The 14,998-nt window shown below is 38.0% G+C and overlaps 1 protein-coding gene across 2 annotated transcripts in view; it reads left to right on the plus strand.

Annotated features, from left to right (window-relative positions):
* Nucleotides 1–10,625, plus strand: part of LOC129701721 (PH and SEC7 domain-containing protein 2-like) — a 140,873-nt gene extending 130,248 nt beyond the window's left edge. For both annotated transcript variants that reach the window (XM_055643094.1, XM_055643095.1), the window contains 2 exons: nucleotides 762–905; nucleotides 8,637–10,625. In XM_055643094.1, the coding sequence (XP_055499069.1) occupies nucleotides 762–905; nucleotides 8,637–8,852 (360 nt within the window). In that variant the 3' untranslated portion in view covers nucleotides 8,853–10,625. The remainder of the gene's footprint in view (nucleotides 1–761; nucleotides 906–8,636) is intronic.
* The last annotated feature ends 4,373 nt before the right edge of the window (nucleotides 10,626–14,998 follow it).

Consider the following 14,998-nt stretch of genomic DNA (forward strand, 5'->3'; position numbering starts at 1 on the left):
CCCATTTCAAGAACTGAATGCATACTGGGATATGAGGTCAAAATTAACAGTGTGGGTGATCAAATAAATTAATTTTTTCAATTCTATCTCCGTGAGCTTTGGAAGCTTTTTTTCAGGAACAGACCAGAATCTAAAATATAGCAATATCAATTTTAGATGTCTCTGTATGATTGCATACCCAATTTGCAGTGATCCTCACAGTGCATTTTCCTGGGAAAGCTATTCTCTGGATTATCAGGAAGTCACATGTCTTTCTGTGTCTGTCTCTCTGTGTCTCTGTCTCTCCTTTTAGTAAAATATCTTTCTTATCAAAGGTAGACAAAATTTCTGGAGAAACTCAGCGGGTGGGGTGCGACCTGAAGGTCTGAAGAAGGGTTTCGGCCCGAAATGTTGCCTCTTTCCTTCGCTCCATAGATGCTGCTGCACCCGCTGAGTTTCTCCAGCAATTTTGTCTACCTTCGATTCTCCAGCATCTGCAGTTCCTTCTTGAATATCTTTCTTATCAGTTGTATGTGCTTTGATGTCATTAATTACAATACTGTGTTTACCATATCAAGTGATTTTTATGTATTTTATGACAAAAGTGACTTAAATGTTGTCGGCTGTAAAAACTAAACCTGTTTATTACATAGGATGGCCTGTATGCAGAATTTTTAGATCAAACAAACCCAACAATTTTTTGAAAATACTAGTCACTTCTGTATTTTAGACGTGTTCAATTTCAAAAAAATATTTTCTAACATGTAATATGTGATAAATAGGAAGCGCAGCTAAGGTCACATGAGACCAAATGGAGTCAGATTGCAACTGAATTAGCAGAACACAGTGCTCAACCTCCTGGGAAGAATGTCAAATCGAAAGAAGCAGAGGAGTACCGACTGAAAGAACATTATTTAATATTTGAGGTGAGAATGCATCTTGAAGTGCAAGAATCTATGTAGAATATGTGGTGTTAGTTCAACATTTATCCTGTGAAGTTACAAAATAGAAATGACAGTTAGACTCTATTTATTTGGCATTCCAGACTATTCATGTTGCACCATTGAAAACCTTCAGCCTGGGTTACGTTGCATGGCAACCAAAAGTATTCCTGAGAAAGGCCATCTTTGTCAATTTAATTATTGTTGACAATTATTATATGCAAAATGTGAAAGGACAGGACAAGTTATTATGTAAATTGTTGGAAGAGATAGTTTTATTGTTTTGATTTACAGCATCATTGCAAATGGGTTTATAAGGAGTGTATTTATGATGTTGCCTTAAATTGAATTCAGACTAATTCTACGATTAAGAAAAACAACATATCTTGAAGATCAAGGGGTAAAAAATAGTCTTCAGCTGATTGCATTAATGTACACTAGAACATCAGCTATTGTAACCCCTTCCCAAAAGTTGGCTACCATAGAACAAATTATTTCTATTGCCCTCCGTGCTTTTCATGCAGCCACATGGTTCTGTGCTGAAGGCCTAACTACCATAGTCATTGCATTAGCCTTCATGATCAGCATCGGCTTACGATGGCAGACACTGGAGTTCCAACTCCAGTCTGTCCTGATGACCTTTTGCTCTTTTGATCTGTTTTTGCATTGCGCTCATAATCTAAAATATTTTAAAACAGTTCAAGCAGAATGAACAAAATGTATTTAAAATATTTATAAATGTAATTTATTTGCACAACTTTACTACCCGATGCTAATTTTAATTAAACACAAAATAAAATAAAGAATATTGGCAATACGATTCAAATGAATAAGATGGAGCTTCTTACACCAGCAGTCAACTCTGGCTCAAAGCTGATGGGATCTGATGTTTTTGCTCTACTTTAGACTCCGCACTGAGCCCAGTGGTGGGGTGGCATTTGAAAACCAGTTTGTTTCTGACTTTGGTATTACAGTGTGCAGATCCAAATGCAAAGAAGGTTGGCCTACAAATAAAACTTTGACAATATTTCCTTGTGATGTTACCAGTGAGGGATGAGCATGCTTTGGTCTAATTTAGTGGAGATGGAGGGTGGTTGCAATGACTGACTAATACTCTGACATCCAGTCAGTATTGGCAGCCAATGAGAAATCCACTCCCTGATTTGTCAGTTGTTTGAGCTGTAGTCAAAGAAATGAAAAACTTGCATTGTCTGCTTCTCACTGCTTAAATGTAATTGATGGAAAATTACATTTACAGACACACAGTTTCCCATCTAATATTTATTGTCAGTAATGGATTTGCAATGAGCATCCGATTAGGAACTAAACCCTTGCACAACAAAAGGTTAACCTTGTATTAATTATGGAACCAATTTCTAGGTATAAAAACACCAATAGTGAGTAACCTGCATTGCTACAAAATACCTAAATTTAAAGATTGTCTCTTCAAACTAATAGCAGTTTGTACCACAATATCTTATTGTCAGGTTTGAATTAATGCTTCCATTATCTTCATACCATTATTCAAATATTTAAGTAGATACAATTTCTGTGACAGAATAACTACTTGTTACAATTCTGTCCTGTTGTTACTTGAAGCCATTTGCACATTTAAGGTCTTTAAACCAGTTTTTTTATTTCCTCACTACATTAATAATCTTTGTGCAGAGCACTTTATTGATCAAAACCAGACTTTCTGGTGGTGAATGTGTTTCAGTGATGGGATTTAGGTATTAGATTAATGATGGCATGTAAGTCGTGAGTTTTGTGCCTTGGTTATCTACCAGCAATGTGCATTTTCACAAAGAAAAAGATATTTTCATAAGTGAAAGTAGCCTTATAATGAGTCATATTGTACTGACAACTAATCAATAGTTCTATGGAGAACTGGCAGCTAGCAGCAGTGCACATCTTAGTGCAGTCAAATCTGCACAATGTACTGCAGAGTTCCAGTACACTGGAGCAGGCACGGAAATTGCTATCAAAATATGGAGGGGAACGGGGGGACACAATTTCTTGGCGGCTGTGCGTGTATGCGCGCACACACACACACACGCACACACACGCACACGCACACGAGAAGCTTTGGAGGCTCAATCCAGCGCTAAATGCAGCTCAACTCTGCCTGCCGGGTTAACTTACAGCCCTGCCTGGACTGACGGGACACTAGCGCTGCTTCTCTGCGCTGGCAGTACACCTGGGCCATATTTCCCGCGTCCAGGCAGGGCTGTAGGTTAACCTGGTGGGAGTTGAGCTCGGTTTAGCGCTGCTTCTCTGCGCTGGCTGTGGGCCTGGGGGCACAGCTCCGGAGAGCCGGGATCGATCCTGGCTGCGGATGAGGCGCAGGTCTGTGCCAAGAGTGTTTTGGACGTCTCTCTCCTCCAATCACCCCGCTCTATCCTCAGGCCCACCCCCCTACTTCCGCCTCTGACCGACACCTCCCTCCTCCAATGAACGCGCTGAATCATCATGTCCCGCCCCCATTGCCTGCTGACCGACGTCTCTCTCGTCCAATCGGCGCCCTCGATCAACAGTCCCACCCCCACTGAAAGCGGAGATTTCACCGGGTTTTAAAATTCGGATTGCAAAAAATGGGGGGATCGTCCCCCACCTCTCAAAACGGGGGGTGTCAGGTTCTGGCAGTCGCCGAAAAAGTTGCGTAAATGGGACAGGCCCATTAGGCACTTTGTGTAAGTTTTATTTATTTTTATTCCACTGTTTATTTATGCTTTTGATTCATGAAAAGGAGAATAATGTATTTTAAATAAATGGTATTTTTTAAAGTAAAGCAGATCTTTGACAACTGTTGATATTGCCTTCTGTGTAATACACGCTAAAGTTCCTGCTTTCCCCTTTCATTTGCTCCCCTTGCTTCTTGGTTCTTTAAATAGCCCTCATCTATAACCTCCAATTTGCAATGAAATCTGGTCCAGTGGTTAAATCTTTTACTGAAGTTTTATAGTCAGAAAACAGAACCATATGAAGTTAGACATTGACACGCAATTGACACGTAAATGGCTGCGTATTAATGAATAAGCTCTTTACATAAAGTTGTAAAAGGAATCTTACAGGCCATTAATCCAACAAGGCATTGGCTGAAACTATCATTCATTTCATGATGTCATCTAAAGGTCTGGTCTCCATTCATGGTTAATGCCACTTGCATTATGGTTAGCCATACAACTGAGACTTCAAGGCATTAGGAGCTGCACAGAGGCAAAAGCTTAATGTAAGGCAATACAGTGGGACAGGGATGGAGTGAGTTCATGTAGTAGATTGGATCAAAACCACTATCTGAATCAATGAACCAGTTTTCCAACTTCCAAGTTATTCCCTTGTAAAAAAAAAAAAAGCTTTTGATAGATCTATTATCTCAACCTAAATTTTTTTGGAGAGCTCAGGTACTACCAGAACAACTCTGAAGACATCATTAATCTGCAGACAGATGCTACTAGAATGTTTCTGGATGTTTCATTAATCTACCAGCTATATCTACAAACTCGTATTTCCCTGCAGGGCTTTCTGCACCGCAGGATAATTGCAGCCAATGCCTTGTTGTACTTTTGAACAGGAAGATCTCTTGAACAATACTATGTAAAGGGCATATAATAATCTATGGCTAGTTGTTTATTTAATGTTCTTGGTCAATCTCTTGTTCTGTTACTGATAATGAAACGTAAGATGAAAATGTAACCCTGATGGATTTGATTTCATTGCCTTTCTAAGATGTTCTGTTAAGACTACCTTTACAGCTGAAAATATTGGAGGGAGCACCAACAGAAGATAGTATTATCCAGGAGAATATCAATTTCTAAAGGCAGCAACTCAGAGAAAGTGTATGCATTTTTCAGTGTTTTTATTCCTCTGAAAGTGATTTCCAAGGTGGTGAAACAAAATTCAGATGCCCTCTTAGTCTTTCACACTATTTCTTTGTTCTGGAGTTCTGCATTCTGTCTACACATAAGCTATATCTCCCTGCTGGTTTTAAATGGCATCTCCTTGAAGTAACATTCAGCTGATGAGTAGTATCTGTCTCCCATATTATAATGAGGTGCCAACACTAATTTCACATGCTGCCTAGGATCAAGCAAACAGGCTGGTGAATTGCAAACTCAAATTAACTGCATACTCAAAAGATTTTTTATTGGACGTCATTGATAGCCTTTTCATCGTATATCTGTGTCACATATCTCTAAAGATCATATATAGGCTTTATTACACGACCATTGTGATTCTCCAAAGTCATCAGCATCTGCTGTACATTCCACAGTTTTCCAATATTAAAGACATTTATTTATTATCACATACACCAATTGGCAAATTTGACTTGCCATGCAGCATACAGATAAAGATAAGACACAACATTAAAGAATTTAACAATAAACATAAAAACATCCCCCCCACAATAGCTCCCACTGTGAGGGAAGGCACAAAGTCCAGTCCTCATCCCCATGTCTGCCCATAGTCGGGCCTGTTGAGGCCTCTGCAGTTGCCGCTATGGGGGCCGATGTTACAGGCCCTTCTTCACCGGGTGATGGTGCTCCGGCGTCGGGAGAACCCTCTCAGCGGCTTGGGATGCCTGGAACGGGCGGAGACCGCGGCCTCCGAAGCCAACAGGCCGTGCTGGACGGAGCTCCACCACTGGCGATCAAGGATAAAGAAACCTAATTATAACAGTGCTGACACAAAAGCTGGTGGGGTTATAGATAGTGAGGAAGGTTGTCAAAGGATATACAGGATGTAGTTCAGTTGGGAAACTTGAGTGGAGAAATGGCAGATGGAGTTTAATCTGGACATCTAAGAGGCGATACATGTTTGGAGGTCAAATAGAAGAGGAAAATGTATAGTAAAATGGCAGGACCTTGAGGAGCATTGAAGTACAGAGGAATTTTAGGTTGTAAGTATATAACTCTCTGAAAGTGGCAATACAAAGGTTATGGGGTGATAAAGTAGATGTTCAGCATGCCTGCCTTTAATGGGCAGGCATTGATTATAAAGGTTGGGAATTCATGTTGCAACTGTATAAAACTTTGGTAAGGCCATATTTGGCATATTGTGTGCAGTTCCTGTTGCCACACTCTAGGAAGGATGTGGAGGCTTTGCAGAGTGTTCAGAAGAGGTGCACCAGGATGGTACCTGGATTGAAGCATACTAGTTGGGAGGACAAATTGAAAAGTTGAATTATTTTCTTAAAACATCAGAGGTTGAGGGGCAACCTGATGGAAGACTATAAAATTATATCAGGTGTAGAAAAGGTAGAGTATTATAAATGTCAATACAAGAAGGCAAATACATACTGTAAGGTGAGAAGGTGAAATTTTAAATGAGATGTGGGGAGCAGATTTTGTTTTACGCAGAGCCTTATAGGTGGCTCATCCAGGGAAGGTAGCAGAGCTGATATGATAGCAATGTTTCAGAGGCATTTGGACAGACACGTGAACATGTGGAGAAATTGAGAGATATGGACCATGTGCAAGCAGATGGGTTTAGATTAGATTGGCATCATGTTCGGCATAGACATGGCCGGCCAAATACCCTCTTCCTGTGCAGTACTGTTCTGTGTTCGAAAGGACGATGCAGGTAACCATTTTACCAGTGCAATGTGAAGACTAAGTAATTCAGCTGCTGATAAGAAATCTGCCTGATCTAAAAATATGGCTTAAACACATTTCTCAAAATATTTGTTTGTAAATTATTTTAATTTTGACTCACTCTTCAAAAGCTTCCTTGATACTATTTATGACCTTTTATTTGCCATAATTCATACAATTACGGTATAAAACGCCATGAATTATCCCACATCCTTACTTTTAGTTACTGTAGATTATCAGATGCTTTTTCAAGTGCTTTCTGATAATTCAAAGCTTTTGTACAGAGTGGGGTATTCAAGGTGACAGATCACCACCATCACTTTCTCAAGATAAATAAGGGATGACCAGTAATATCCCTTTGATATTGGACAGTCACACCAATATTGAACATGTTTGAAGTTTAAAGCTCTGTCACTGTAACAGGGCATGGACTATTATGTGGACACTGCTAGGTCAGTGTCAACAAAATGTAGTTTGACACATGGAGATATATTAGGTCACAGTCCTAACGAGCCTGTGATGTGGAATATCATGAAACGAATACCGCATTGTGATTTAAATTAATTTGCCACTTAAGTCAAAATGTTCTATTAGAGTCTGCAGCAGATTTACAAAGTTGTCATAATTTGGAGTGTTTGGGGAAAAGAAAAGTCATTGGGCTAGAATAGGCCACAGGCCTGGTATATGCAAACTGGTTTGTGGGAATGGGAGCAATGATAGGGGAAGAGGATGAGAGTGAGTGGGAGAAGAATGGTGTTATTTGCAGAAAAATGAGGCATGGAGCAGATCTGTGCAAATGATAGGGAATAATCAGCAAGACCATAAGGACTTAGAAAATTGCATGAATGGAAAGAGGAAATAAAAAGGTACTTACCTTAAGAAAAATCATTATGCTCCATCACAGGTAATTAGGGTTTGGTCATTTAATTAAAGCGGGAGCAAGACTCAAACCTGCATCAAGATTATTTTCAGAAGATAGTGCAAGCACCTTTCACAGTCAGCATGTACTATAAAACGTGTCTGGCAAGAATATGCTGTACACCATATTGTATATGACCTTCATTCACATGTATCTGTACAAATCCAGTGGGCGGCGCGACTCTGGTCAGCAGCGGCCTCTGCAGTCTGTCCGCGTTTTATTATTTTCTGCCTGTGTTTAATGTTGTAAATGGTTTTTGTTATTTTTGTGGGGGTGTGTGGGGGGGTGGGGTGGGGGGAGGGGGGGGGGGGGAAACTTTTTTAAATCTCTCCCTGCACTGGAGACCCGACCTTTTCTCGTCGGGTTTCCGCTGTCGTTGGGGCGGCAACGAGGAGCGGCCTCCAACAGGAAGAAGCCGGGGACTCTGGTGCTATGCTACCGGAGAGTCGGAGGCTCCAACGGCAGGTCTGTGGACGGCGGCACCGGGAGCCCCCGCGGGTCCCTGGAGGGAGACCGCTTTTCAGGGCTCTCGCAACGGCGACTTCCCCCGCCCGAGTTGCGGGGTTGAAGAGCTCCTGGAGCGGGGCCTAACATGCCCCGCGCGGCTTGGAATGGCCGCGGGACTCTGCGAGCGCACGCCGGGGCTCTAACAGCAAGACCCGTATGCGACCTCGTACCACCCGTGGCTTTAATGCCAGAAGCCGTTTGACACTACATCGGGGGGGGGGGGGGGGGGAGAGTATGGAGTAAAGAAGCCTTCCATCACAGCGATGTGATGGATGTTTATGTTTATGTTGTGTCTTGGGTCTATGTGTTTGTAATGTATGGCTGCAGAAACGGCATTTCGTTTGGACCTCAAGGGGTCCAAATGACAATTAAATGTATCTTGTAAGTGCATGCCAGAAAGTACACTACATATGTGTAAAGAACGCAATTATGTTTTTCACAATCAGATTTTCGATAGCATACACATGCATAACACCATAAAGTTGCACCATGTAGATGACAAAAATCCAAAATAGGAACAGCCAATGTTGGTAATACTCAGCAGGCCAGGCAAAATGTTTTGTTACAGTTAGTTTGAGATAATAGATATTTGTTTTTCACTTTTTTAAAATGGTTAAGCAATAATCAGAATCATTTTCTATTGTTTAGCAGTATGTCATCTTGTTAATATTGCTCTTGAATTGTAATTTTCTTCTACAGAAAAATCGATATGAAGCGTATGTTAACCTACTGAAGGCAAAACTAAAGGTAGGAACTGATGATCTGGAAAAAATAGAGGCAGTTATTTTCAACGTTGAAAATGATGACAGCTCCTTGAGGAAGACTCAGTCTAGTCCTTCTTTAAACCAAGGACATTTTTCTCTGAATGGCAAAATGGAAAAGGACATTATCGAACAGAAAAGATATCTCAAGTAAGGATCCATCCATGCCGTTACATGGAATGACACATCTACAAAAATGTTTGGAATAATCTCATGATCACATCTTTGATAGTTCAGAACTATACAGGGCATATTTTTTTGTAGTTCTGTTGATTTTTTGAAGATCTTCCATATCCAATATCTCTTAGTTCTCACACCCCTTAAAATCTGTACTCTTTGTTCTCCTAGATAAACAATATTCCCTTCCTTCAAACTAATTTTGGATTTTATTAAATCTGTCAGAATAAATGCGTAGGCCCTTGTAAAGGTTTTTTTGTTTATCCAGCCCTGCTAATCTATTTTCTCATTGTTGCATCATGTATTTGTTTTTATTCAGCGGTACATTTCTTCTAAAACTATTATCACTGTTTTTATCAATCATTTAAATATGCTTTGAGCAGAAATATTTTTCCACAACATTTTAATTCATTTTTTATTTAAATGGAACAAAATTTTCTAAGCAGATTACAAGGCCCTACTGTTAATATGTGCATATTTAGCACAAGCAACCAAGACACATTTCTATCTTGGTTTGCAACCTGGTGCTTAATTATATTAGGCTATTTCATTGGCTTGTATATTTAAATAAGGTTAAGATACCAAATGCTGAAGTAACTCAGTGAGTCAGGCAGGATCTCTCGGGAACATGGATAGGTGATGTTTCGGGTCATGACCCTTCTACAGAGTCTGAAGCAACCAGAAGTCTATGTTTCCAGGGATGCTGCCCAACTCACTGAGTGACTTCAGTATTTTGGTAAACCAGCATCTACAGTTCTTTGTTTCTACATTTTGTATGTTTGAACACTGGTCTCTACTTATGGCTGCTTTTGAAAGATTCCCTTCATTTTTTTAATACTTGTTATTTTGTACAAAAAAAAACATTTATTTCAGTGAGACTTTCAATTGGTAACAGACATTTTTAGCATTATTTTCAGCCACAATAAAGGTGCATTGCTTTATGGGGGCTCAAGATTTTTTATGTTCTTGGAGAAATCAGGCAATGATCTAATAGGCATTCATTTCTAAAATGTTGTTTATAAATGATCACTTTGTATAATGTAATTACATGGTTAAATAAACTTGAGTTTGTAAAATGCCTGCATTATGGTTAGCCTTACACATGAACACATAGTGGTATGCATGTAGGGAATCATCTATTAGTGTCAATGGAGAAAGGAAGGCCGGACATTTTATATTATTGTTGCAATTTGTTAATTTAAAAATCTCTAATATTTCATATTTAATTTTGCAAATTGGCTAGTTTACTTCTTGAATGAACAACGAGATTTAATTTTAACTTTAATAATTGTCAAATATTGTACAGAAACAAAGTTGCATACACAATACCATTTTCTGTAAGTGTGATGTGAACAATTAAATGGAGTTTTCAATAATTAAGTACATTTCCCCATTTTTCATAAGGAGATAGTTTGCTTGGATTTTGTTTAGTATTAAAACAATTGAATGAAGAAATGGATTCTGTTTCTTTTTAAGAATACTACCTGATATTTAGCATCAAAGGGAATATTATATCTGTAATGGTGCTTCTTCTACCAATCAATTTCTTTATGTGCAATATAACGTGTGTTATGGTAATATCAAGCAAATCTGTGCCAGTATTTTTACGATGTTAATATGGAAATTATAGCTTTTGCTGTTTTATGATCCTTATTATAATGTTATATTAATATTTGTTACAACATACAAAACACTAAAGTAAGTTTTGTTATAAACAGTACACAAAAGAAAATAAAGACAGTGATATGTAGCCAAATAAATGGATCTGCTTTTTTTGTTCATTTTGAGAAATACTTAACAGACTGATTAAGTAATTTGAAAATTAAGTTATTTGCATATAATCTACTTCTAATTGCAGTAACCTATACTCCAACTGTGTTATCTTTTTATTCAGATTAATTACAAATAACCTCTGCACGCATTAACGTTTGTTCTTTGACAAGATCAAAATAAAATAACAACCTTAGTTTCACAAAGTATTACCTCTGCTCTCTCAGTAACAAGTCTGCAGCTTCACTAAATAAAATACAGAATCTAAAGCACCCTAAATTATTTGATTGTGAGAAGACTTATTTTTAAGCCTGTGACCATGTAATTAATGGTGTAATAGGGATCACAAAGTAAGCACATATTTCTGATGGTGCTGGAACTGTAAATAATGATGGCTGCACTTTAGAACTGACATTTCTTATAGGTCCTTTTATACATGTTGACAGGAAAATAAGGAAATATCCTAATTTAGTACATTTTGAACATGCCATTTACTGTTTGCAGCAAAGCTATTCTGCATTATTTACTAATATTTTCAATATATAACTATTTCCATAAATCTACCGTGTTTACCTTGGCATTTTGCATGCGTTGAACACTGTGGTAGCATATGGATCTTTGATACTTCATTCATCAACTATGATAAATATGGATTATTAAGCTAATGTGTAGTAGGTACTTGCTATTTTGAATTACCGTAAATAGAAAACACACTTAGCTAAATTTAATTCCTAAAATTCACCTCTGATTTCACCAACTGTTTGCTCGCAAATGTACAAACCAGTAAATTTACTCTAAATATGCCTGGTTAATATACTCAAAATAAATAGATTTTCAAAAAATATGCAAATAGTAGATTTAATGAAAGATGTAAGAATAGTTTAAATATTCCTAACTCTCAGGTATATGTCAAGGAAGGTGACTGGGCAAAACCGATGGCTGTTGTCCATTGCAAAAAAATGGTTTATAGTTTTTGTTTAAATATTGGTCACCACAGAAGGGATGAAAATCATTCCACGAGAATTCTGGCAAACTCCTTCTCCATCCCTGCGACCAGTAAATTAAATTTCCATTATTGCAAGGGCAGTACAGGCAGTACTTGTACTCACTGGGTTCTAATGCAGGTGTCCACCTGCAACCTCGGCTATGGTTTGTGTTTCAATTTCTTGAGCCCAATCTCCTGAACTAGATGGAAACCTCGGATGTTCTGGTGTGGAAGTTGTCATCTCAAGAACAGATGCGGTGGGGGCAGAGAAACTGAAAGAAAGGGATGGTTCCTTACAAGAGACAGGATGGGAGGAGATATCGTCTCTGATTTTTGACCAGTAACCATCTTTGGAGTCTCTCTCTTTGACTAATATTGATTATAATATCCAAAACTGTGAAGTAGCAAAGTACTGTATTCTTGGGTAAAACATGGGCCACTTCTTGGTTTTGGTGCATCAGTAAATGTTCACTTTAAAATGATTTTTATTATTTTGTCTGCCACTCATTGCCTATCTGAGCCAGTTTTAAATAATGGAATGTGTACCCATAAGGGTAATACACTCACACTGACATGACCATGCTCAGTAAATGCTTGTAAGCATTTGAGAATTCTTGACTATCTTTCCATCCGCTTTCTCCTAAAACATAATTAACAGAGGCAGAAAGTCAAGAGCCATTGCTCTTTTTTAAGCTTCATAAATTAATGTAGAAAGGCAAAATATTTGTAAATTTTATTTGAAACAATACTTGTCCTGGCTGTCCTAAGCAATAGTTGGCATTTTAATGTTCTATTTCTGTGGTTTTTAAGTGTCTTTAATATGTTTACGATTTTAATGTTTTTTTTAATAACTTTACAAATTCTGGGAATTTATTATGTGGAAAATATTATTTATTTTATGTTGATTTTATGTGATCTGCTAATTGAATTTTGCACAGTGTACATGTTCACCCCTTTAAAGAAAAAACAAAGTTGATTCTTTTTTAACTTTTTCATTATACTTTTACTTCATTTAATGTAGGAAGGTGAGCGGAACCTATTTTGTGACCAAAATGAAACCACTCAATAAAACAATATTGTCTTGTTTAAGATACTATATCTATATATTTATGTATATGTCATGGTGGAAATCTCATTGGTGGCGGTGCTTGCTATAAAATAAGAAAACCTATTCAAGATTTTATTGGTCGTTTTCTTAAAAACTGATTTATGATAACTGGATGTTCAAATAAAACGAATCAATTGTGTGTGATGTATGCATATTTATTACTTTGGAATTTACCAAATGACTAGATTATTATTTTAAAATAATGGAATGATAAACATTATATGAAATGCAGCTCAAGCTGTTGTAATTTGTACTGAAACACAACACTACTGCAATTAAAAATTGAATGAAATAATGTTTAAAAAGTCACTCAACAATATGCCTGCCTTTTACATTTTCATCAATCTAAATCATTTGGAATAATTTTATTTGCTGCCATTCTTCCGTGCCTGGAAATGTTTTGTAAAAACTGTTGTAGTTTAAGTAATTGTGTGATTTGGAATATTCTTTTTTATAAGTAAACGAAAAATGATAGAGTTTAAAGAATTACTTCATCTTATTCTATGTGATGATCATAATGCAGAAGGAAATATGTGTGTATTTAATTAGCACTGAAACAGTGTTTATATTCCCCATTTTATTTTAGTTTAGTTTAGAGATACATCATGGAAATAGGCTCTTCGGTCCACCGGGTCCGCACCGACCAGCGATCCCTGCACATCAACACCATCTTAGAGATAATTTTTACATTTACCAAGCCAATTAACCTACAAACCTGTACGTCTTTGGAGTGTGGGAGGAAACCAAAGATCTCGGAGAAAACACACGCAGGTCACGGGGAGAACGTACAAACTCAGTACAACAAAACCCGTAGTTGCAATCAAACCTGGTCTCCGGCGCTGCATTCGCTGTAAGGCAGTAACTCTACTGCTGCGCCACTATGACCGCTTCTTCTGCCACAGATATACTAGTTTTGTGGATAATTTAATAAAATATAAGTTATTGCACAATTCATAGATAATTTCAGGTCATTAATTTTGTACTGTACAAGTTTCATTTTAAAATATTTAATACTGAAAGATAACCATGCACTAAATTTTAAGAAACATAAAATATTCGTCTGTCCTGAAATACATTCTTGACTAATGGACCCATCTAATCCAATTTCAAGGTCTCTTTATAATGAGTTGCAGGTAATCCCCTGTCTACCTTGCATTCAGTGGTTTCCAATGATCCTCAATGAGTTATGTAGTTAACTTTATTTTATACCTGCACCTACGACGCGAGTGAGACACACCCGTAATACTAATAATCCTTTGTAATCTGAATTAAATATCTGTGATCTTTTTAGTCATGTTTGCGGTTTCATTGTTTTTAACAGAAGACCCAGGAAAATATGATAACACTAGGCCTATGACAAACCAAGAGATACAAGGGTAGGACAGGAAAGTGGACAAAGAAAGATCCATTTGACCTTATTGAGTGGCAAATCAAAGCTGCAGGTGATCAGAACATAAACTTAATATAAGCCTTTTGGAACTTTGTGAAATTCCAATTTGCTCCGATGCCTTGTCACTCAATTTTCTTTTCCAAAAAATATATTTTGACTTTTTTTATATCTAATGGACTGGTAGTCTGCAGATCAGATGTTGAGAAGCATTGCCCTAGTCCAGTGTGCTAACAGCCTCACATAGCATTACTCCAGAATCATAACTTACACACAATGTTCTAAACCCCATCACAATCCCAGGTCACATATCCAGAGTATCTCTGCAGCATCTGCTCTCAAGTTGAAGATTATCCCACCAGGAGGATCTCAAGGATCTCAAGGCCCTCTGGATCTCCCTTGAACAGACACCAAATCAAATCTGCTCATATGATCTTCTACCCGATAGGACTTGTCCTCATCCTCAACAAGTTATCTTTTGACTCCTCTCCCTTCAAGTTAAAGTTGTAGCCATAGGCACTCGCATAGGCCCCAGTTATGCCTTCCTTTGTGTTGGTTATGTCGAACAGTCCTTGTTCCAAATATACACTGGCACTATCCCCAGCTCTTTCTCCAGTACATCGACGACTGCATTGGGGCTTCCTCCTGCACCCTTGTAGAATCATTGATTTCATTAACTTTATAACTAACTTCCACCCTGCTCTCAAATACACTTGGATATCTCACACCTCTTTATGTTCTCTCTGTATCCATCACAGGACACAGTGACATTTACTACAAACCCAACCCACCGTTATCTGGACTACACCTCCTCCCACCCATGCGCATGCAAAAACGCTATTCCTTACTCTCAATTTCTCCATCTCTGCTGCA

This window comes from Leucoraja erinacea, chromosome 11 (assembly GCF_028641065.1).
Source record: "Leucoraja erinacea ecotype New England chromosome 11, Leri_hhj_1, whole genome shotgun sequence".
Classification (NCBI taxonomy): domain Eukaryota; kingdom Metazoa; phylum Chordata; class Chondrichthyes; order Rajiformes; family Rajidae; genus Leucoraja; species Leucoraja erinaceus.